At 58.2% G+C, this 23143-nt stretch overlaps 1 protein-coding gene across 3 annotated transcripts; it reads left to right on the forward strand.

The window, feature by feature from the left end:
- Window positions 1-1208: 1208 nt before the first annotated feature.
- Window positions 1209-18908, forward strand: CSK (C-terminal Src kinase). 3 transcript variants are annotated; one of them, XM_019750999.2, is made up of 13 exons: window positions 1209-1841; window positions 14160-14238; window positions 14552-14665; window positions 14773-14885; window positions 15200-15419; window positions 16201-16294; window positions 16492-16557; window positions 16641-16740; window positions 16832-16922; window positions 17365-17438; window positions 17523-17718; window positions 17822-17908; window positions 18083-18908. In XM_019750999.2, the coding sequence occupies exons 2-13, from the start codon at window positions 14224-14226 to the stop codon at window positions 18263-18265; spliced, it is 1353 nt and encodes a 450-aa protein (XP_019606558.1). In that variant the 5' UTR covers window positions 1209-1841; window positions 14160-14223; the 3' UTR covers window positions 18266-18908. The 3 variants fall into 3 exon arrangements, with proteins under 3 accessions (XP_019606558.1, XP_019606559.1, XP_074184387.1); XM_019751000.2 differs by lacking the exon at window positions 1209-1841 and adding an exon at window positions 2624-2998; XM_074328286.1 differs by lacking the exon at window positions 1209-1841 and adding an exon at window positions 7779-7801.
- Window positions 18909-23143: the final 4235 nt, after the last annotated feature.

The raw sequence follows: 23143 nt of genomic DNA on the forward strand, positions 1-23143 counted from the left end.
TTTACTGTCCACCGCACTCCCTCAGCCCCTCGCTTATTGTGAATTTCAAGACTTTGTCAGTACACCTCATTTCCCCTACCGGAGAACGTCCCTCCTCTGTGCCCACACAACCCTGGGAAACGCCTCCACATGTCCTGCCTGCACTGGAGTCTCTGGTCTCTCCCCTCACCGACCCCCACTCTCTAACCCCCCACCCACACCCACTGTCTGCTCCTGTAGCTCAAAGTAGATCTCTTCCCTGCTCCTTGTTAATAATGATATATAACACGCGAGACTTAACTGAAGGCTGACCATGTGCCAGCCCCTGCTCACTAAGCACTTTAAATGTATTAACTCATTTCCTGTCCTACAAAATCTTAAGAAGTTGGTGCTATTATTTCCCCCATTTTATCAAATGGGGAAACTAAAGCCCAGAGAGTTTATTAACTTTCCCAAAGTCACGTAGCTGTTGACAACATCCCCATTGCCTCCAGGCTGAAAACAAAGTCTAAGAAAGTCCCACAAGGCTCTTTGGATCTCTCTAGTCCCTGGTCTTCCGGGGACCTCATCTCCCACCACTCTCCTGGACCTACACTGTCATACTGCGCTATTTCCAGGTTCCAGAGCCATCAAGCTCTCTCATCTCTCCCTGCCGTGGTCCATGCTGTTCCCTCTGCTTGGGGTCCCAGCTCTATGAAATCTCCCCATTAGTCTCCCCCTTCTTTTCTGCTTCCTGTGGACCTTGTACACCATTATCAGTTATTTCTTTGAGCTTGTCTGTTGGCTGGTCAGTAGTACCGAGAACACCTTGACAGTAATGTAGTGGTCCTACTAGTAGAGTCCGGAACCGGGCCTGTCCCGTCGTCAGAGCTATTAATCATCTGAGAATAAATGAATGAATGAATGCTTCCTGCTGCGAGTGAGGCCCACTCTTCACAAACAGATTCAAGGAGAGGGGCCCAGGCCCGGCCTCAATCGCTTCTACATCCGGGAAGAAGCTGCGCCCAGGGAAGACTGCAGGTGGCTCCAAGGCGGGCTGGTCGGCCCACTGCGCGGGACCTTCGGGAGCCTCCATCGCAGGCCTGCAGGTGGGGGCAGGGCGTGGGCGCGGACACACCCCCCGTAGTACCCCCGGCGCCCGGCAGGGGGCGCCGCCCCCGCCGGCCCACGCCCCACTGGCCCACGCCCCGCCGCACGCCTGGCAGGCCCCCTCGCGCAGGCGCGCTGCCGCGGGCGGAGGATCCGGGCCGCGCTTCCTCTCGCCAGGCCTGTGAGCTTCCTCCCAGCAGAGCCCCGGGCGAGCTGAGCTTGGCCGCCGCCGCCGAGCCCGCCACCGCCCTCCCGTTCCCGCCCCACCCCGCACCCTGTCGGGGGTCCTGCCGGGGTGGGGTCCGAGTGGGGCGACCACCCGGCCTCGCCGCCGTCGGGACCGTCCCTCCAGCCAGCGGTCCCTCCCGCCCCAGCCAGCCTGTGGCCGCCGGAGCCTCCGGGGCGTGGAGCGCGGGGAGCCCCCCGCGTCCTGGGCGGCCCCCGGCAGCCGGCGCGACGTTCCAAAATCAAACCTTGGTGGCGGCGTTCGGAAACGGAACTCTGCCGGGGCCGCGCCGGCTACATTGTTTCCTCCCCCGGTTCCCTCTCGCCCTCCTTCCCCCGCCTTTCTTCCCTCCCCGACCCTGGCCGCGCGGCTGCCCCCTGCGTCCGTCTGGCCGTCCCTCCTTACCCTCTCTTCGCACCCCTACCTCTTTGTACCGCATCCTCCGGGGACCCCTGCGCCCCTCCCCTCTCCCCTGGCGGCATGGACCGTCCCGCAGGCCGCTAATGCTGCCCAAAGCGAGGTGGCCCGGACCGCAGTGCCCTGAAAGGTGAGTGCGTTTGAGTATTTCCCGAGGGAGGAGGGTGGCGGTCTCACGTCCCGCTTCTGTTACTGCTGTTGCAGCTGCCGTCGCGTCCACTCCCATCCCCCACCTCCCTTACCCCCTCCTTCCCGGTTTCGAATTCTCCCGGGAGTCACTGTCAGCCCGACTGGGAGGGGAGCACAGGAGGGAAGTACTGCCTTATGAGCCCCCACAGACTTTGCTCAGGCCAGCCGAGTCTCTCCGCCTGTTTCCCCCGTGTGGGGTCTGGCTGTAGCCGGGAGGGAAGGGGTCAGCCTGGTCCAGAGCCCTGGAGAATGGGCAGTTTGTCATTCCATACCCAGGGCCTCCCTGCAGGTTCCCTGGTCTGCCTGGTTATGACCCCTCCCTCGCTTCCCAACAGAGGCCCTGCCTGCTCTAGGAATCCCAGGGCCCAGAGATTGAGCTTGTCACCCTCAGCCTCCCAGAAAACCAGGCTTAAGCCAAGGAACCTCTGACCCTTGGGTGGGGAAACTGGGCAGGGCCTCTGTCCTGGGTAGAGGTGACACTGGGCATTAGGACCATGCCCCCACCTCCTGGCAGCCTGGTTAGCCCATTCTCCCAGGCTCCTCAGGGCCCAGGCCAGGTATCAGGAAGGGGCGTGTCCAGCCACCAGATCCTTGGAACTTAACTAGGGGTTCCCTTCCTCTCCCCTCCTAGTAGACCAGGGAACTGAGGCTCAGAGGGGGAAGTTGCTCCCGCAGGCTTCTGGCAGAGCTTTGCTGACTATCCGTCCATCCCCCACTCTACAGAGCTGAACTGCTGTAGGTGGAGGGCAGCCAGGCAAGCACCTTCACTCACCAGGGACACAGGCCGCCATCCTGGCCCAAGGGACCCTGTGGGGTGAGCATGTGCTCCCCTACAGAGGCCTGTAGAGGAGGCAGAGGACTTCCGGCCCCAGCTCTGCCTGGGTATGGGCTCAGGCATCTGCACTGCCCCTGGGGTTACCCCCTGGTGCCTGACGCTGGGTCCCACTGGTGAGGATATGGGGGAACCTGTCTGGTGTGGCCCTGGAACTGAGCTGAAATAGCCTGGTATTCCGTCGTGACCCTGCCCTCCCACACCTTTGGCCCAGATGGCATAGGAACAGCCAGATTCAGAGCGTGAACGGGATCCACATGGGGAAGGTGAGAACCCTGTTTCCACAGGGAGCATCCCACAGCCTTGGCATAGGAGCATTTTCAGGGGACACCCAGGGGCCTGTTCCAAGCTCCCCACACATGGGGATCTCAGCGTCTTTCTTGATGGGACCCCAGGGTGAAGGCAGCAGGAGGGAGACTGGGAGTGTGGTAGGGTCCTCTTGTTCCTGGAAGGGTGGGAGTTTCCCTGGAGGACGCCGAGCCATGTCTGGGGCCCTGCTCAGGCTCTGCCCTTGATTAAAAGTTTTTTTCCAGTCTCCCTGACGTGCACAGTGGAGAGGACCCAGATGAGGTCGGCCTGTGAGGCTCCCCTCACCCAGCCCTAACTTCCTTTCCAGCCTGGGGTTGGGGCTGAGGCCTGACATGGTTGAGCTGTACCCGGGTGGCCGGGGTCTTGTGGCCTTTGTAGAAAGGGGTCTGGCTGCAGGCTGGCACATGTGCAGGGATGTGTTTTCCTACCTGGTGAGCTAGGTGCCTTCCTCCCTCTCAGAAGTGACTGCTTTTCTCTTTGTTGGATCGGGGGCAAGGAAGGACCAGAAAACAGTCCCCAGCACCACTGCAGGGGACACTGGGCCCCAAGACGTTGAGACACTACAGAGCGTACAGGCGGGGGCCGAGGCCCAGGAGCCACAGTTAGCTGCCCCAGCAAGCCGCCAGGTGGCCTGAATGGGCAGGACAGCCTGGGTCCAGTTCTGGCCTCCATCTTTTGAGGAATTTCAAAGCCTTGACACATAATCCCCAAAGAGCAGAGGTATTTGGTACAGGAAAGAGAAAGTAAGGAGAGACCGTCACGAGTCTGAGGGGCTTTGCCATGGTAGAAACTGTCCCAGACACCAGGGCCAGAGCTGGGGGCAGGCAGGGCCCAGGGAAGTGAGTCTGCACTCATTACGAGAAAATTATGTATGTATTAGTTTCTTAATTTAGAAAGTAACAAAGCACTACAGGAAATGTAGAAAACAAAACAAAAATCACCCACTGTTTCTTCCCTGGCACAGTGACTAGCATTTTGGAGTTCCCTGCCAGTCTTTCCTGGGTTTTTTTCCTTCGTCGCTATTGTCATTTCAGTGTGCATGCCGTGACAACTTTTTTCATTTAATACTGTGTCTGTGGGCATTTTCTCATGCTGCTACACGGTCTGTGTAATGTTGCCTCGGGAAAGCTGTAGAATTTTCCAAATAGCTGCCACAGCAACCCTACCCAGACCCTCTTACTAAGCGTATGCACTGTTGTTTTCTGACTGTTGTTGGGGTGGTGGTTGCTACAGGCCCGCAAAGCGGCCAGGAGTATCGGAGAGAGCAGGCAACTTGACACCCATCCAACCTGGTTTCCAGGCCCAGCTATGCCACTTAGGCCTGGGAGGAGGGACCTTGGACAGGTCACCGTTTGAGCCAGGGTTCCTCGATGTACACACCAGGGACAGTGTCCCTGCTCCAGAGGGGAATGTGCGGGCAGTATGAATGCACCAAGGTGCTAGAAAGTGCCTGGCACAGCCCCTGGCCGTCACAGGCACTTTGTCGGGGCGGGGGAGGGGGCATTGTTGATGGAGTGCCCACCACAGACTGTGGAGAAGATGCTGGCTAGTGGTGGCTGGTGACTCACCAGCCAAGGGTTGCTCTGTGGCCCGGGGCCCTTCTAAAACCCTCTGGCCCTGAGACTCTGGACTGCTCTGGCTGGTGCCTGTCCCGCCTTCCTGCCTGCTGCCTTCCTGTCACCCTGTGATTGGCTGGCCCAGATCATGGCCTGGCCCTGAGAAGATGGGTTACTGGTCGGTTTCTGGGACCTGACCTTACCCATCCTTCTCCCAGCATCGGAGCTGAGTGAACAAGGCCTCTTCTCTGAGATCCCAGCTCTCTCCCGTCCCCCAGCTTTGGCTACTTCCTAGGCAGGCCCCTTATTTCCCCAGTGGAGATAGAGGCCTACTTTCCCTGGAAAAGCTGAGACTTGGGCAGGGAACCCAGGCATTCTGACCCTCAGCCAGCCTTGTCTCCGCACCCTTTCCCAGGGCCCGGGGCAAGGAGGAAGCTGGGGCAGGCAGGGATATTAGGGCTCCCCCGGCTGGGAGTTGAAGAGGACCTAGGTGGCCAACAGATCCCTGGGGAAGTCCTGTGTGTCAGCGTCCTCCTCCTTGGTAGGTGTTCCCCATCTAACCTGAGTGTGCGTTCCCGTGACATTGCGTGCTTCCTCTTGTTCTGCTTCTCTGGAGACCAGAGAACTGGGAGTGCCCTCCTGGGACCACCCCCTTGGACGGGAGGAGGAAACCAGTCTCAGCATGGCACCCCTGAGCCTAGGAGACCATAGCCCCAGATGACCCTGGGATGACCCAGGACTACCCCAGGCAGAGGGTCTGCCCTAGATGGCCTATTCAGTGCATGACCTCGAACTCTGGCTGCCAGACCTCTGGCCTGGTGCAGGGGAAGTGGGTATTACAGCTGCCCTCCTGTCCCACAGCTTGGGCTGGGATGAGGTCACAGGGTGGGGTCCTCTCCAAGATGCTGGCCTGGCTGGGGTGAGCCCTTTGGATGTTTCTCAGTGCCTCCCCTCCTTGGTTGGGGACAGGATGGGTGGAGGAGCAGGCCACCACCCCCACCCCCCCACTAGGCAAGGAGCACTACCTCCCTTTCTCCTCTCCTCTGGGTCCCTTCATCCAAGGGCTGGAAATAGAATCTGCTAAGTAATGATTAAAGTCAAATTTAGACCTAAAAATAAGGAGCTGGTAAAGGAAGAGCTAGTGTGCTCCCTGCGTGGCTGAGGGGAGAAGCGAGCAAGGCGGGACTAGCTTCGGGGGGCCAAGCCCCTTCTTCCAGGAGAGGCCAAAGCCCACTGGGGTATTGGGAGTGCTTCACCAATTGTGGGGTCTCAGCGAGACCTCGGATGATGCAGCCTGCACCAGTCGGGCAGGTTGGCAGGACCAGGGAGAGAATCCCACTTTTCCCGTGGGGAAACTGAGGCCCAGAAGGACAAAGTGGTCTATCCAGTGACTGTCTGAGAGCTCTCCTTGGTAGGCCCCCAGGGACCTGAGGGCCCCATGCCGCCCATCTCACCCTTTCTGCCTGCTCAGTTTCTCTTCCTGGTTTTGAGATACTGTGATGAGAGCAGCTTCTCATCACACACTCGCTGTATACGCCTCGGTGGGGCTGGGCCTCCAACCGCAGCTTCCCTCCGCCTCCCCCGCCCCCACCCCTTCCGTGGTCTGGGCCCAAGTTGCAGGAGCAAGTAGGAGAGAGGCTGCCGGGTGCTCCCCTCTGCCTGTCCTGCTCTCCGCACAGGTGGAAGCTTTGTGGGTGGGTGAGAACCTGGTGTCATCTGACGCCTGCCCACCCTGGCTGCTGCTTCTCAGCCCTGCCCAGCACCTGGTCCTCATCCAGACCTGGGCATCTGTGGCCTGTGTTGTCCACACTGCAGTGAGACTGGAGGGGAGAATGAAGAAGGAACCCTGTGAGCTCCCCTGCTGGCCAGTAGGGGAGATCAGACTCAGAGAGGAGTCAGTTAGGGCAGTCCTGTGGTTCCCACTTCATGGCAGGGCTGGTGGGAGCGCAGATCGCAGAAGCTGGGGATCTGCGTAGGCTGGAGCAGCCAGGAGGGCTTCCTGGAAGGGAAGGGCCATGAAAATCAATAAGCATTTGCGGAAGAAGCAGGGTGCGGGCAGAGGTCGTTGCTTGAAGCTTCTACCCTCTCTAGGGCTGCGGCTTCTCTGTGTGAGACCGAGTATGGCAGTCAGGAGTGGGCGCAGATGTAGCTAACCTGTGTTTCCCAAAGCAGGAAGGCCAAACTCTGGGCAGACTTCCCCTATCTGTCCTTTTTCTTTTCTTTTTTTTTTTGTAAACTTTTATTTATTTGTGTTTTTCCGGGACCCATCAGCTCCAAGTCAAGTAGTTTCAATCTAGTTGCAGGAGGCACAACTCACTGGCCCATGTGGGGATCGAACCGGCAACACTGTTCAGAGCTCGCGCTCTAACCAGCTGAGCCGACCGGCTGCCGCCTGTCTGTCCATTTTCACAATGTCATCTGTCCTGCCCACGGGAAGGTTGGGGGTTTTTCTCCTGACCACGTTCAGACAGTTCTGAGCTCAACTCCCTGTTTTACCCCTTAGAAGCCGGTGACCCTGCTCAGAGCTGGTTCCTCATCTGTCAGACAGATCAGCAGGGAAACTGACAGGGTTTGGGGGATAAAGTAACTGAGGCAGGATGGCTCAGGAGGCTCTCATTCTGTGCTTTCCTTTTTGTAGCCCGTCCCTCTGGGAGAGGTGTTGCTATCCTCCTCCTCCCTCACGTGGCAGCAAAGCTGGATGTCCTGTGTTGGGCCCCCATCGCTTTCCCTTCCGAGCTCTGTGTTCTGGGGGTCCCATTCTGAGATGGGGAGACCAGGAATCTGGGACCAAAGTTCTAGACAGCCCATGGGCCTCTGGGCCTCAGTCTCCCCGCCTGTAACCTGACTAGGAGACGTCGGGGAGGGGCAAGGAGCTGCACGGTGTGAAGGGCTTGTTGGAGGTCAGTGCGGAGAGGCTGTAAGTAAATGTAGGCAAATGGAGATGCAAACACCACAGCCGCTGCTCAGGGTCAGGCTTGGGGGGCGCTGAGGAGGCCCCAGCCCCCACTGCCCAGTGATGTAGGTAATTAGGCTCCTGAGCGGTAATTAGAAACCTTTCTGGGCCAGGAGTGTCAGCCTCCAGCCGCAGGGGGCTCCCACAGGGGAGGAGATTCCCACTGGCGGCCTCTCCAGCCTCCACCCCTCCCACACCGCTACACGGAATTTCCAGTGCCACCAAGCCAGTGGGGTCAGGAAAAAAAGCCAGTGAGTTGCTGTAATTTCGTTTTAACATTTTTCAGCCATTAAACTCGGCCCTCCCCTTAGGGCAGGGGTGCTGAAGGCTGAGGACGGGCCAAGGGTGGGGAAGGGGCCAGGCAACACACACTGGAGCCAAATTGGGGCCATCATTCCAGCACTCCCCTGTTCCCCAGGGAAATTTAGGCGTCTCCGAGGGTCTCGTGCCCAGTTTGACAGCTGCCCGACCCTGAGACATCTGCGCAGTGGTGAGGGCTCTGGGACCACCTGCCAAGGTCAGTGGGGACCCTCCACCCCCACGGCCTGGTGCGTGGCCAGGGCGTCTAGTGCCTGCAGCCTGGGTGTCCTTTGCAGAACCAGAGGTGGGGCTGATGTTAGTGCTGCCGAACCAGCCCGACTGCTGACAGCGCCTCGCCCTTCTCAGGTGCACTGCCCTTTCGGAGGGAGCTGCCCAAATTGGAGACTCAGTTCTGCTTGTACCTGTCCTGTGACCTGGGAAACCTCCCTCGGCTACCGAGCCTCCTGGGCCCTCACCCTGAGCCCTCCTCAGCCTTAATTACCTCCCTGTGCACCAGTTTGAAATCCTCAGCCTGGCCTGACCTAGCATGGCCCCGCACAGTGCCCCCAGCCCCCGCCCCTTCTTCCTGGAAGCCCTCCCTGTGGCCCTGTCTCCTGTCTGTTGATGTACTGAGCACACCTGGCCATGACTGACCGTCTGGTAGCCAGGAGGACAGCAGCAGGTCTGCATTTTGTTGGGGCATCGAGTGGAGTTCTTGGGGCCCCACGGACAGGACCCCCTGAGCCTTTTCCTCCTCTTTCCCATCCCTGCCCACAAAATATGGGGCTGGGTGCCAAGGGAGGCTCTTGGAACACTGGTGTAGAGAATGAGAAGGTAAGGTGGACCTCGCGCCTCTAGTGGCTGCCCGTGCCCCGCCCCCCAGACTCCAGCTGGGTCCTGTGGCAGAACCAGAGTCCCTGGGGGCCATGGCCCTGCACTCCCCCAGGTCTCTTGTGCACTTCCCCTTTCAGTGGGTATTTTTAGCTGGGTGTAAACAGTTACTGAAGGCTCCCACGCCCCATTAGGCAGTCGTTTTGGTGAGAGGTCAGGGCAGGAGCCCTTTGACCTACCCTGGTCCTCAGTGTGTGCTTGGCTGTGGGGGTCTAAACCAGGGCTGGAGTTTCTGGGCTTCCCCCCACCCCGCTCCACCCTGCCAGCCTAGGCTCCCAGTAAAGGCCTGCCTGAGGCTGTGGCCACTGACCTCAGTGCTTGGGCACAATGCCCAGCCTGTTCCCGGGCCCCCGGCGCAAGGACTGCTGGGAGCAGGCTTTGCGACAGAAAGTTAGAGTGAAGCATTGACTTCACAAAGTTCCAAGGTTCCCCGTCCCCTAGCCCTGTGGGGGTGGGGTGACAGCTGCTGTCCTTTGGGGTTAAATATAGTCCCATTGGTTATGGGACCTCAATGTGGTGCAGTCAGCCTAGCTTCCCCCTTTTGTTTGTTGGTTCATTCATTCATTCAGCACTCATTTACCCAGCAGCCACTGTGGGCCCAGCCCATGTGGGGACATGCATGAGCCCCCAGCTCCTCCCCTGCACAGCTCCCAGGCCAGGACCAGCGCTGTTCTTGCTGGGTGGAGCGTGGGCATGTGTGAGAGGCTGTGACGGCCGGGACAGCCAGCACAGCTGGGGGACCACGGGAAGCTCCTGGTACAAGTGGCTTTCCAAAAGTTATGGATTTTCAGTATTTTTTTTAGGGGAGATGCATGGAGTTAAAAAAAAAAAAGTCAAAAAGGACAAAATACACAGTGGAAAGGAAATTTCCCTTGAATTCGATGCACCCCCTTCTCATCCCAGAGGCAGACTTGGTCATCAGTTTCCTCTGTCTTTCAAAGGTAACCTGCGCATAGCTGAATTTGCGGGTGAATTGTATGTCCCCTTAAAAACACAGTTTGGGGTAGACCGTATACTTGCTCTTTCTTACAGCCCTTGGAGTGTTTCAGACCTACCAAAAAGCTGAAATAATAGTATAATGAATACCCATATACCCTTTACCCAGATTCGCCAGTTCTGAACATTTTGCCCCCTTTGCTTTACCTGTTCTTTTGGATGCATAGACCTGTGTGTACATGTGTTGTTTTGCTGATTTGTTTGAGTGTTAGTTGTAGACATCACAGCTTTCACTGTCAAGTAGTTGAGCATGGTCGTTTCCATAATCACAGTACCGTGGTCACACTTAATATTATCTAACATTCCCTTTTCCCAGTTGTCCCCAAATGATTCTTATAGCTATTTTTTGCCTCTGAAGCAGAATCCGATTCAGAATGACTCATTGAATCTTATTGTCATGTTTTCTTTTTTCCAGCTTTATTGAAATATAGTTGATATAACACGGTGTAAGTTTAAAGTGTGCAATGTAATGACTTGATATGTGTACATGTCGCAGAACAGTTCCCACAACAAGGATGACACATCCTTCACCTGCGTATTTGTCATGTTGTTGTGGGCCTTCCTTTGGTGTCTTATTTAATCTAGAATATGCCGCGGCCTTTGTTTGTTTTGTCATTCATGACGGGCTGTAGGAGTCCAGGCCAGTCGTTCGGGCCGGGTTGCATCTTCCTGGTGGGAGTCAGGTGAGACAGCTCGGCAGAATACCGCCGTGGAAGCTGTGTCCTCCTCGGTGCGCCGGCCGGCACAGGAGGCAGGCAGTGTCGCTTCTCTCATTGTTGGTGATGCTTCATGTAAGCATTTGGTTAACGAGGGGTCTGCCAGGCCTCCCTATTGTGAAGGTGTCTTTCCTCTTTCTGGTTCATCGGTCGGGTGGTCCAGCAGCTTCTCCTTCGATGACTTGGGCCCGCTTTTGCCATTTCTCCTTACTCTGTCATGAAGCGTGTTGTGTCCCGTCAGCTAGAGCTGTTGTGTCCCGTCACATCTGGAGTCTGGTGTTCTCTTTTAGGGGTAGTTGGTCATTTATTTACTTGGTCCCTTATTAACGGGCATAAGGATTGTCTCCCTATCTCTTGCTATTACAAACAGTGCTGCAGGGACTGTCCCACCACATATTTTTTAGACACATGTGCAGCAGAAGCATTGCTTCCGTTGTGCCCTGAAGGCTGAGTGGAAGTTCCCTGGGTAGAGCAAGGGGAGGGAGTGGGAAGGAAATGCCAACGCTGATGTGAGAACAGCAGGTGGGAAACAGGTGTAGCTGAGCTGCTGGAGCACCAGCAAGTCTCAGAAAGGTCAAGTGACTTTCCCAAGGTCACACAGCAAAATTGGTGGCAGAGCGAGGAACAGGACTCAGAGCCCCGACTTCCAGGCCAGTGTTCCTGCTGCCTCCACAGTGGCCTGAAGCCAGGTTCGCACCACCCGGGAAGGGTCCCCCGTGCCTGACCCAGGACAGCCTCTCTGGCTCTTAGTCCCTGACCTGGAGGGGGTGGCCAGCTGGACCCTCAGGGCCTTAAGGAGGGATCCCAAACTGGGAGGCTGCTGAGCCCTCCTGGCTATGCCAGGGAGGAGCCGTCAGAGTCCAGAGCTCCTGCAGGCAGGGATTCTGTGTCAAGGCAGGTCTTGTTCCTGGTACTGAGAGGCGGCAATCCAGCCCTTACACTAGCCCTGGAGCTGCAGAGTTACCACCAACCCATTGTGCAGATGGGGATACTGGGTCCCCAGGCCGCAGCCAGCAGAGCAAAGGGGAGAGGTTAGCTCTTCCCTCTTCTCTCCAGATCTTGTCATCCAAGCCCAACCCCTGCAGGAAGCCCGTGCTGACCACTGCCGCCTGGGCTTGCCCCTCCTCTCAGCACTGCTTGCTTCTCTGCTCCAGTGCGCATGCTCTCCTAGGCCAGTGTGGTGCTGGCATGGTGTGGGTAGAGGAGGCAGGGAGGCACGGGGCGGGGGACTGGCCTGAGAGCTCAGCTGTCTGCGGGCAAGGATTCTCACTTGAGGTGTGAGCTCAGGCAAGGCCACCTTGCCTCCTGGCCTTGCTCAGGGTCCCCATCTGTAAAATGGGGATAACAGTTGCCTCTCTCTCAGTTGTTAGAGGACTTGATGAGCCATAACCTGCCAAAGACAAGGCCTGGCACAGAGTAAGTGCTCAGAAAACAGGGCCTGTTATTATTTTTATTATTATCATCAAGTCAGTGGGGAGGCGGCGGCAGCTGCTGCAGGCCAGGAAAGGAGTGTTTGCAAACTGACAGCTGGGAGGGTGACTAATGGTGCCACAGCCTCCACGCCCTCCTGCAGTGGCTTCGAGTTATGGGGGGAAGAGGAGGTGTGAGGCTATGGAGAGCTAGCAGAGCCTCTATTCAGAAGGGCCTGAAGACTGGGGGCCCCAATTCAAGGTCTGGGCTGTGGCTTCAGGAAAATCATTCAACCTTGAGAGCCTCAGTTTCTGCTTCCATAAAATGGGGGTAAGGAGCTTATAGCTCGCACAGCATGTAGACCACAGGAGCCCAGGGCGTGGTTGCTGTACTCCAGATAGCTCAGTCGTGCATGTGTATGATGGTTGGGGGGGCAAGGCTCATCCCCCTTGGGCCTCAGTCTCCCTGTCAGATGGCAGAGGTTGACCGGCTGGCTTTTGGGGCATTGGGTGAGGTTTATGCCAGGCCCTGTGCCAGGTAATTCTGGGCCTCATTCCACTCCCTCCACAGCCTGCTTGCAGGGGATCCCTGTCCCCACCTTTCAGGGTAAGGGCTCTGCGGCTCAGAAGGGTTGAGTCATTCACCCTAGTTGCATACTCAGCAGAGGTTGCATACTCTACCTGACTCTAGAACCAGGAGTGTGGCCCGGAAGCGGTGCTGCTTCTCACAGGTCTGTTCTCTGGCTCCTTCTTTCCAAGACCACATGCTCTGCTGCTGAGACCCCCCAGGCCCCTGGCCATCAGAAGCAAACTCTGGTCCCTCAGATTGGCATTTGATGCCCCTATGCCAGGCCCACTCCGAGCAGTGCCCACAGCAGACTGGTGGCTGCTCAGATGGTCAGGGTCTGTCTCCCAGTTTCCCTCACCAGGGCTGCCAGCTAGGCCAGCTTCGCATCGCTGTACCTGTCTCTCCCCCAGCACCTTTGCTCAGGCTGTCACACTAACCTGGGGTGCCCTCTGCAGCTCAGGGCTCAGCCCCAGCACTCTCTCCTGCAGGCATCCGTCAAAAGCTCTGCAGCCCTTGCTCACCTCACACCCCCAGCCACTTCCACTCAGAGGCCTTCCCCCACTACCTGGCCTGGGGTAGGTCATGTTTGTGAGTGTGGGGAGTCACTGACCTAGTCTAAGCCTCAGTTTCCTCATCTGTAAAAGAGAACAGTAGCCCCAGCCCCTGCTTCCTCAGACAGGTACAAGCACATGTGTGCCAATGGGTTGGCTTGGTGCTTGTAGGGGTGGGGTTGGCTCGGGTGGCTCTTCAGAGGAGTCAACCTTTGAAGAAAACATACGCACCAAGAAGTACACTGATCAACAAGGTACAGCTCTGTGAACAACAGTGAACCTCCCCCCACTGGACCAGACAATCGCATAACCAGCACCCTGAGCCGCCCACCCCCCCACGTCCCTTCCAGTCACTGCCCCTTCCCAAGAGCAGTCACCATCGTGGATTTGGCCCGATTTTGAACTTTATACGAATGGAACTACATGGCATGTGCTTGTCTGTGTCTGGCTTCTTGGGTGACATGTCTGCACGTTCATTGGTGTGGTCTCATACCTGTAGCTTGATGTTTGCTGCAGTCCACTGTTCCATGGGCATCCCACACTTTATCCATCTGACTCTTGGTGGGCATTTGGGCAGTTCCCAGTTTGAGGTTTGTAATAAATCGTGCTGCAGTGGACACCTGTCCTGTTCTCCCTTGGGTGTGCACACAGTTGGGTAACCAGGCCATGGGGTTGGTGTACCTTGGCTTTAGAGATACTGCCTGGGCAAGTTTTCATAGGCGAAGGGGCCCACAGAGGACAGGTGGCTTTCTCAAGTCACACAGCACCTTCCTCAGGTTCACAGAACTGCCCTGGGCCCCCTTCCCCCACAGACCAGTTAGCTAGCATCGGGGCTGGGGGAGGATGGGGCAGGTGGCACTGGTGATCCCCAGCCCCCAAACCTTCTTGGCCTGTTAGCCACTCTGTCGGGCAGTAAGACCCCCCCATGGGCTGAGGGTTGGTGGCCCCCTCTGTCCCCAGTGGTCCTCGGCCCTCATGCTCCTGCCCCCTCCCTGCTTCAGGGCCCTCAGCCTGCTGGGGGAGGACTGGGGAGGACGACCCTTGCCCCCAGTCCCAGCCCTGGGCACCGGTGGCACCAGGACATATTGCTGTGGGGAAGGACTGGGATCTCAGTGACTTGGGACAGGGAGCCATCTCCTTACACCCCTCCCTCCTCAATCGTGCTTTTCTTCCCACAGCTCCCATGGTACCAAGTGACAGCGCAGCCTTCCTGTGACACGGGACGCCAGGTCTTCTGAGAAGATGTCAGCAATACAGGTACCACGGGGGCGGGGTCTAGGCCAGTGAGCGTCCCTACCACCCCCATGGGGGTGCTGAGCAGAAGAGAGAATGAGGGTTCAGATCGATTTGTTCCCAGCCCTCTGTCCCAGCCCTGGCTTTCAACAAAGTAGAATTCCAGGGTGCACTCAGACACAGGACCCTCGAGATGGGAGCAGCGGGGGAATCTCAGCTGGAGGGGACCCAGAGTTCTTGTGGGAGGGGGCGCCAGCCAAGGTCTGTGGCCTCGGAGGTGTGGGCAGGTGGGTGGAGAGGCCCGGCTGCATCCGCCCACTTGTCTGCTGCCCTGCAGGCCGCCTGGCCGTCCGGTACAGAATGTATTGCCAAGTACAACTTCCTCGGCACAGCCGAGCAGGACCTTCCTTTCTGCAAGGGCGACGTGCTCACCATTGTGGCTGTCACCAAGGTAACGCACCTCACACACCCACCCCACCTGGCCTCCCACCTCTGGGTCCTGGTTCCCCTGCAGGGAAGCATGGGCCTGAGCGCATGTCTGAGCTGCCCTCTCCCCAGGACCCAAACTGGTACAAAGCCAAGAATAAGGTGGGCCGTGAGGGCATCATCCCAGCCAACTACGTCCAGAAGCGGGAGGGCGTGAAGGCCGGCACCAAACTCAGCCTCATGCCGTGCGTACCACTGCGGAACGTCCTCTTCCAGGCGGGGAAGGAGGGAGGACACGGAGGCCCGGTTCCCCCAGAAGAGAGGCAGGAAAGCAGGGAGGCCCGAGGAAAGAGCTGGGACATCCTGAGGGCTTCTTGCCATGAGGAGAAGGGTGTGGGTGCTGGACCTTGGGGGTGGATGGGGCTAGGACTGAAGAGGGAAGGGTGGCCCCAGGGGGAGGGCCTCCCGAAAGTGGAGCCTGGCAGACGCAGTGGGGCTGCTGGGGTCACTAGGCTCTGTAGCCTTGGGCTGCTGTGACCCCTGGCCCGACGTCCCCCAGCTGGTTCCATGGTAAGATCACGCGGGAGCAGGCGGAGCGGCTCCTGTGCCCGCCGGAGACGGGCCTGTTCCTGGTGCGGGAGAGCACCAACTACCCCGGCGACTACACGCTGTGCGTGAGCTGCGACGGGAAGGTGGAGCATTACCGCATCATGTACCACGCCAGCAAGCTCAGCATCGACGAGGAGGTGTACTTCGAGAACCTCATGCAGCTGGTGGAGGTGAGCGGCCGCCACCGCTCTGGCGGGTGACGGGGAGAGTCCTCGTCCTCCATGGGGGCCTGCTATGTGCCGGGGTGGGTCTCTGGCCCCACACTGCCCTCACAGAGAGGGGGGCACTACCCATTTCAGGAAATGAAGGGTCAGAGCCGTTAAGGCACCCCACCTGAGGCCACGCAGCTATAAATTTGAGGTGCTAGGACTTGAATTTGAGTCTGTCTTATCTCAGAACCAGCTTCCCTCAAGCCACTCACAGAACTGCCTGCACAAGTGTGTGTACATAAGCATGTCCTCGTGAGCTGCACCTGGATGGCCAGAGTCCCCGGGCGCCGGCTCCCGCATGGACGTACCCTAATGCCCTGCAGCTCTTGAGGCCAGCTCTGCCAGGCCTTGCCAGGCCACACCTGGCATCCGGTAGCCCCAGGCAGCCTCCCACATGCTTTCCACACCCACTCTCAGCTCCCTCCCCCTGCAACCCAGCTTGGCCTCTGGCAGGGGGTGGTCCTGGGCACAGCTGGTGTCTGGCTTGAGTCAGGGCTTGCCCTCTGCCTGGGAATGCTGGTAGCAACAATGGCGGGTCTGTCCAGCACCTAGGTATGGGGTGCCGTGGGCAGTGGGCCAGGTGTGTGAGGCTCTGGCCTCCCTAACCCCAGCCCTGCCAGAAATAGGGACCACCCCCACCCAAAGGACTCAGGGCTGGGTGGGGAGAGCCTCTGCCACCCTCTGGTGGTCAGACCTGGGCAGTGCGTGTGAACGGCTGGTGAGCCTGCCCTGTCCCCTGCAGCACTACACCTCGGATGCTGATGGCCTCTGCACTCGACTCATCAAGCCAAAGGTCATGGAGGGCACAGTGGCAGCCCAGGATGAGTTCTTCCGCAGTGAGTGGCACCCCATCCCCAGTCTTCACTTGCCTGCCCACCTCCTGCTACCCAGGCTTCTTGGCATTGCCCCATCCCAGAGGCTCTGGAGACCTGCAAGGGTCTGCACACATGACAGGCCAGTCAGCCGAGGTGAGCCCTGCTGTGACTCTGCTCCAGCCTCAGCACCGCTCACTGCACCCCTCCCCGTCTCCCAGGTGGCTGGGCGCTGAATATGAAGGACCTGAAGCTGCTGCAGACTATTGGGAAGGGGGAGTTTGGAGGTGAGCAGGAGGGGCTGGGAGCCCTTCGAGGGTCCCAGGAACTGTGGGGAGTCCGGGAACAACCCCCAACTCTTTCTTTCCAGATGTGATGCTGGGCGATTACCGAGGGAACAAAGTCGCTGTCAAGTGCATTAAGAACGACGCCACTGCCCAGGCCTTCCTGGCTGAAGCATCGGTCATGACGTGAGTTGGGCCGGGGTGGGTGGGGAGGTCCCCTGGCGCAGGGAGGGGATGAAGAGGCTGGGCAGCCTCTGACCATCCCATCCTGCCCCAGGCAACTTCGGCATAGCAACCTGGTACAGCTATTGGGCGTGATTGTGGAGGAGAAGGGCGGGCTCTACATCGTAACCGAGTACATGGGCAAGGTGCGTGCCTGCCCCGTGCCCCATCCCCCACACTGGAGTGAAACACGACTGCCCCAGGCCCCCCCACACACACACCCTGGGACCCTGCTCTCAGTCCCCTCCCTCCAACTGATATTTGTCTCCAGGGCTCAGCTTTTGTCCTGGCTCATCACTTATTCACTATGACCTTGGACAAGTTGTGTCACCTCTAAGCCTCAGTTTCTTCATCTGTGAAATGGAGATACTAACAAAGTTTACCTTGGAGATTGATGAGAATTAAGAGATAATGGCTGAGCACAGTGTCCAGCATAAGACTTTGATATTCGTGCCAGCTCCTCCCGTGCTCTGCCCCTTTCCTCACACCTCCCAGGGTGTCACCCTTTCCCCAGCCCCAGGCCCGCTGCTCCTGAGGGCTGGAGGGCAAGTCTGACCTGTGGGCCGGTGGGTCTGTCTCCTGCCCCAGGGGAGCCTGGTGGACTACCTGCGGTCACGGGGTCGGTCGGTGCTGGGCGGAGACTGTCTCCTCAAGTTCTCACTGTGAGTGAAGCAGCCCCTGGGGGAGGGGGCCCACCCTGCTATAGGAGCCCCATCTGAGGGGACCTGTGGCTGGCTCGCCCCCAGAGACGTCTGCGAGGCGATGGAATACCTGGAGGGCAACAACTTTGTCCACCGGGACCTGGCTGCCCGCAACGTGCTGGTGTCCGAGGACAACGTGGCGAAGGTCAGCGACTTCGGCCTCACCAAGGAGGCTTCCAGCACCCAGGACACGGGCAAGCTGCCTGTCAAGTGGACAGCCCCCGAGGCCCTGAGAGAGAAGGTGGGTGGGCTTCCCCAGCCTGCGCAGTGGTGGACAGGGGTCCCGGGTCACCCCACCCCCAAATGCCCAGGATCTGACACTGCTTTGCCCATCCACCTGGCAGAAATTCTCCACCAAGTCTGACGTGTGGAGTTTCGGAATCCTCCTCTGGGAAATCTACTCCTTTGGGCGAGTGCCTTATCCAAGAATTGTGAGTGTGGGTGCTGGGGCGTGGCTGGGGATGAGGGAGTGGTTGGCAGGGTATGGGGGCCTCCAGGGCCTCTCTCTGAGGCAGAGCTGAAGGGGACCCCGGAAGAGGGATGCTGAGTAGGGGTCCGCTCCAGGGATTGGGCCCCGCACAGACTCATACCCCGCCTGCCCGCAGCCCCTGAAGGATGTCGTCCCTCGGGTGGAGAAGGGCTACAAGATGGATGCCCCCGACGGCTGCCCGCCTGCAGTCTACGAGGTCATGAAGAACTGCTGGCAGCTGGATGCCACCGCGCGGCCCTCCTTCCTGCAGCTCCGCGAGCAGCTCGAGCACATCAAAAGCCATGAGCTGCACCTGTGACGGCAGGCCTTGCCCAGGCCCTGGGCCTGTGGGGACTGAACCTGGACAGACTGGCCCTCATGCCCCACTTGCTGGGCCCAAGCCTGACTGAGCCCAGTGGGCCTCTTTCCTGTGTCCCAGTCTGCGCCCCTCTGGCCCCCAGGGACTCCGCCTAGGCCTGGCACCTTCTCTCATGGACCCCCCTGTGGGGTGTGGGGAGCCCCTCCGCGGAGGGAAGAGGCCGAGGAGCGGGAGGCAGACGCCCCACCACAGCCGGGTTTCTCCTGGCCTCCCCTCTCTCACCTTCCTAGAGTTTTATTCCTTTCCTTTTTTTGAGATTTTTTTCTGTGTGTTTATTTTTTATTGTTTTTCAAGATAAGGAGAAAGAAAGTACCCAGCAAATGGGCATTTTACAAGAAGTACGAATCTTATTTTTCCTGTCCTGCCCTGCAGGGTTGGGGAGACCAGGCCCCTCTCCAGGGACCAGGGCCCAGCCTTGTTCCCCATTCCGTGTTCCGTGTCGCCTCGGTCGCCCCGTGTTTGCGCTTGACCATGTTGCACTGTTTGCATGCGCCCGAGGCGGACGTGTCAGGGGCTTGGAGCTCGTGTGCTGCCGCCTGCCTTCCAGATGGAATCGTAATAAACCACTCCATAGGACACCGCTGCCCGGCCTCGGCGCTTCCTCCGCCGAGCCTGCCTGTCCCCCGCCCCCATCCCTGTGCCATCCTGTCCATCCCCTGTCTCTGTGAGTGGGCCTGCGCTTGCCCTGTGAGTGGAGCGGGTGGGGAGCACGGCCGGGAGAGGTGGCCGCCGCTTTGTGTCAGCTGCACGAGCGAGTGTCCTGTGTCTGCCGTGGGGGGGGCTCTCACCGCCTGCCGTCCCCCACTGCCCTGCTGCAGCCCAGGCTTGGCCCTGGGGCCCCATCCACAGGGTACTGCCTGGGGGCGCCGCTGCCTCTCCCTGCTGTGTTGTTCAAGCCATCCGTACAAGGAGGGGAGAAAGCCAGGCCTGACAGGATGGAGATGGGGGTCCCCTGGTAGGAGGCAACATAAGTATCTCATGCCTCAGAGAGGATGTTGACCCTGGAGGGAGAGGAGAAGGAGGCTCTGAGCTGCTGCTGCGCACGGTTCACCGGAGATGAAGGAACTACCCCATCGCCACCTCCACCACATGCCCAGCCTTGTGCCTGAGGGCGTAAGGGAGGGGGGCTCTAGGAGGGCACAGATGGAGAAGGAGGACCAGCCATGGCATTGTCTCCCGCTCAGGTTCCCCAGGGCAGTGCTCAGTGCAGTTGGGGGTTCTCTTGTCCAGTTGGGGCTCTGTCCCCTCCTGCCCTAGCCCGCAGGGCCTGAACCCCAGGGCTGAAATCCCGGCTTTGCAGTGTGCCTGGAGCCTGCACTGTGGCCCAGCACCATCTCCCATCCCACCCCAACCCCAGCCCAGTGCGGCAGCCTCCTTACCTCCCCCAATCTGTCCTCTGCACACTGCCAGGTGCGTTTTTCTAAAATTAGGCCATTTGTTCAACAACAAAATATTTGAATACCTGAAGTGTGCTAGGAGTGGTGTTCAGTAGTGAGCAATGGACCCTGTGGAGATCACAGGAAGACAATCACAGACAGTTAATTACAAACTGATAAGTGCTAAGGAAGAAACATACCAGGGGAATCAGATCTTATCTATAGATCAGGGAGGGCTTCCGGGAAGAGGCAGCATGTAAGCTGAGATTGGAAGAATGAACAGGTGAGGGGTTGGGGGGGTTAGGTAGCAGCATTCCTGGAACAGATGCTGAGACTGGAGGTGGGCAGCTTGTTCCAGGGTCTCCAAGAAGAGGGGGAGCGAGCAACAGGTTCTGAGCAGGAGGGTGACATGTCAGATAATGTATTTTTGAAATGATCACCCTAGCTGCTGGTGGAGAAAGTCTGAAGGAAGCACAGTGAGGACTGATCCATGGGAGAGGATGGTGGGAGTGGACAGACTCCAGAGGGAGGTAAGATTGGTAATAAGTCAGGACAAGGTGAAGGAGAGAGGAGCCATAGCAACGCCTGACTCCAGCAGAATGGATGTGGGCGAGCAGGGGCAGGGGACCGTCTGAGCCGGGAACCAGGAGACGTATTGAGAAAACAAGTTCTGTTCAGGGCATGATGAGTTTTGAGTGTGCCTTTGAACCTACCAAGAGGTGTTAAGTAAGTTGCTGGACCCCAGAGGCTGGAGAGGGAAATGGGAGTTAACAGTGTCTGGCTTGAACCTGAAGCATGCGAGGAGGAGGTCACTTTGGGAGGGGACATGCATAAGAGAAGGGGACCCAAGACCGAGCCTGGGGGCACTCTCAACACTCAAAGGTCTAGAGGAGGCTGACCAGGCCAGGTGTGGAGGAGACAGAGTCCCTGTCACGAGGCCGAGGGAAGAGTCCAAGACGAGCCAGCAGGTCCCCGTGTCCCAGAAGACACATGAGGCAGGCCGAGTGCCCATCAGTGCTAGCCAGGAGGAGGTCACTGGCGACATCGGCAGGACCTGGGTTTGGTGTGAACAGATTCTAGATGACAATGGAGGGCCATGCAGAAAGTTCCACACAGAAATTAAGCTGTAATGGGGAGGACGAGAGGTAGAGAATTAAGAGGGCAGAAGCTTGAGCAAATCTGACTGCCTAAGGGAAGGACTGAGGGAGGCAGAAAAAGAGAGGGGAGGGGAAGGGAGCAAGAGAAGGTGGAGCCTTTCTTAGAGCAAGGGGGGGTGAGCTGGAACGGGCCTGCGATAGGAGAGGGACTGTCCTGCAGAGCCAGGCAGCCGTGCCTGGTGACTGTCCAGCGTCGGCTGAGGCCGCAGTGGCTGGGAGCTCGAACCTGACTGTTGCTGACCCAGTGGTCTTCTCTTCACTAAAGGCAGCACCATGGGCTCTTACTAGCTGGGCCAAGCCGGCTCGGTTCAGAGACAGACAATGGTCTGGTGGCCATGGGCCATGGAGGGGCCAGGCAGGCACCATAACGGAACTGGAGCAGGTGCGACAATGTGGAACGAGAAACAGGGTCCCGCTGATGGGGACCTACGGGAATGCAGGCCTGGGGCCTGGACGTGACTATTCTTCCCACCTGGTGGCATGTTAGCTTCCTTGTCATTACTCCCTTTCCTCTCACTTGATTTATACTTTCTTTCTTTGTCTTCCCCTCTTTCTTTTCTCATCTTTCCGTTCTGTTCTGCGCTGGCCACTGGCTCATCACAGATGAACAAGACATAGGACTCACGGACTCAAGGAGCTCATGGACTGATGGGATCCCACTCAGAACTCAACTTGGTGCCCAGAATCTGGTGGGCATCTCCCATTGCCCACACAGAACCAGTGAGATAGAGGAGATGGGGGGCAGGGCAGCTTCTCAGACGCTTGTAGGACAGGTAGCGGCAGAGAGCAAGGTGTTCTGGCAAAGGAAGGGTACTGCCCGGCAAAGGTGGTGAGGTGCATAAGTGGCTGGGGCGAAGGTTCCAGTGGTGCGGTTTGGGAGCAAGTAAGGCTGCAGAGAAAGCAGGGCCCAGACCTACCTGGCTTTGCAGGCCCCACAAATAGTTTCACTTTATGCAAAGATGACCAGGAGCGATGGAAGGGTTTAGGACAGAGAAATCACTGGGTCAGATCTGCATTTTAGAAAGATCCTCCTGACTACAATCTGGCCTGGGAGGTGAGGAGGTGTCCCAAGTGGAAACGGGGAGACGGTGGGAAGGCTGCAGTGGCCAGGCGGTGATTGACAGTGGCCTGGGCTGGTGAAGCCAAAGCCGGTAGGAGGTGGAGAGGAAGGTAAACACAGCTGATGTCTTGCTGAGCACTCGTTGTCTGCTGGGCCCTGTTCTAAGCACAATAGGTGTGTTACCTCATTAACCCTCCAAACAACTCTTGGAGATATACACTATTATTATCCCCATTTTACAGGCGAGGAAACTGAGGCTTGGAGAGAATGGGTACCACAATATGAGAGGGCAAGAGCAGATTGAAGAGCTTGCTGATGGCCGATGAGAGGATGAGACAGAAGGGATCTGGGGGATTCCAGTCTCTGGCTCAGTAAAATGGGGGTACCATGCATGAGCCCCCAACCCTGGACGACGATGGGCCAGGTGTTGGAGAAGAGGAGTTTGGTTTGGACATGTCACCTGGGGGCCTGTGTGACATCTGAACAGAGCTGTTCCCTGAGGAGTTGGATGTTCATTCGAGCCTGCGGCTCTGGGGAGAAGATGGGCTGGAAGTAGAGCTTTGGGGATCGTGGCCACAGCAGAGGTGCTTGAAGCCACAGGCATGGATGAGCTTGGCCAGGGAGTAGGTGGTGAGTGGGGGAGATGCAGTGTATGGAGCCCAGTGTAAGGGCTGGGGAGAGAGAGCAGTATCAAGGGAGCAGCAAGCAGTGGGGGGGCAGGAAGAAGCAAGTGAGCCCTGGGGGGTGCTCAGCATGGGGCAGTGGGGGCAGGGGATGTCCATGGCGTTTCACATCGCAGAGACTGGGTTAAGTGTCCACTTGGGTGGCCGGGTAGCTCAGTTGGTCAGAGCGCGGTGCTAATAACACCAAGGTTGCCAGTTCAATCCCCTCATGGGCCACTGTGAGCTGGGCCCTCCTTGAAAGAAAAAAAGAAGTGTCCACTCAGCACAGAGAACGGGTCATGGTCAGGCCTTGCACGTGCTGGCAGGGCCAGGAGCCGGGAAGTTCAAGGGGCAGGGCCGGGATGGGGCCCCCGTTTCCACAATGCGGCTGGGAAAGTGCCAGGAAAGCGGGTGGAGGTGGCTGAGGGCTCAGTGTGGAGAAATGAGCATTTTCCTTCAGCATGCCCTAGAAGTTTCCATTTACAGCCTTGATTTAATTAACTTGCAGAGCTTCTGTAACTGAACCCTACTGGGAACTTACAAAGATTAGCAAACTTCATGCA

The sequence above is a fragment of the Rhinolophus sinicus genome, linkage group LG03, assembly GCF_036562045.2.
Source record: "Rhinolophus sinicus isolate RSC01 linkage group LG03, ASM3656204v1, whole genome shotgun sequence".
Taxonomy (NCBI): Eukaryota; Metazoa; Chordata; class Mammalia; order Chiroptera; family Rhinolophidae; genus Rhinolophus; species Rhinolophus sinicus.

Excerpts from the sequence above, each read along its gene's own strand:
- CSK (XM_019750999.2), top strand. Across the intron at positions 16,923-17,364 it reads TAACCGAGTACATGGGCAAG|GGGAGCCTGGTGGACTACCT; the intron begins GTGCGTGCCTGC and ends CTCCTGCCCCAG. Across the intron at positions 17,909-18,082 it reads GAGTGCCTTATCCAAGAATT|CCCCTGAAGGATGTCGTCCC; the intron begins GTGAGTGTGGGT and ends GCCTGCCCGCAG.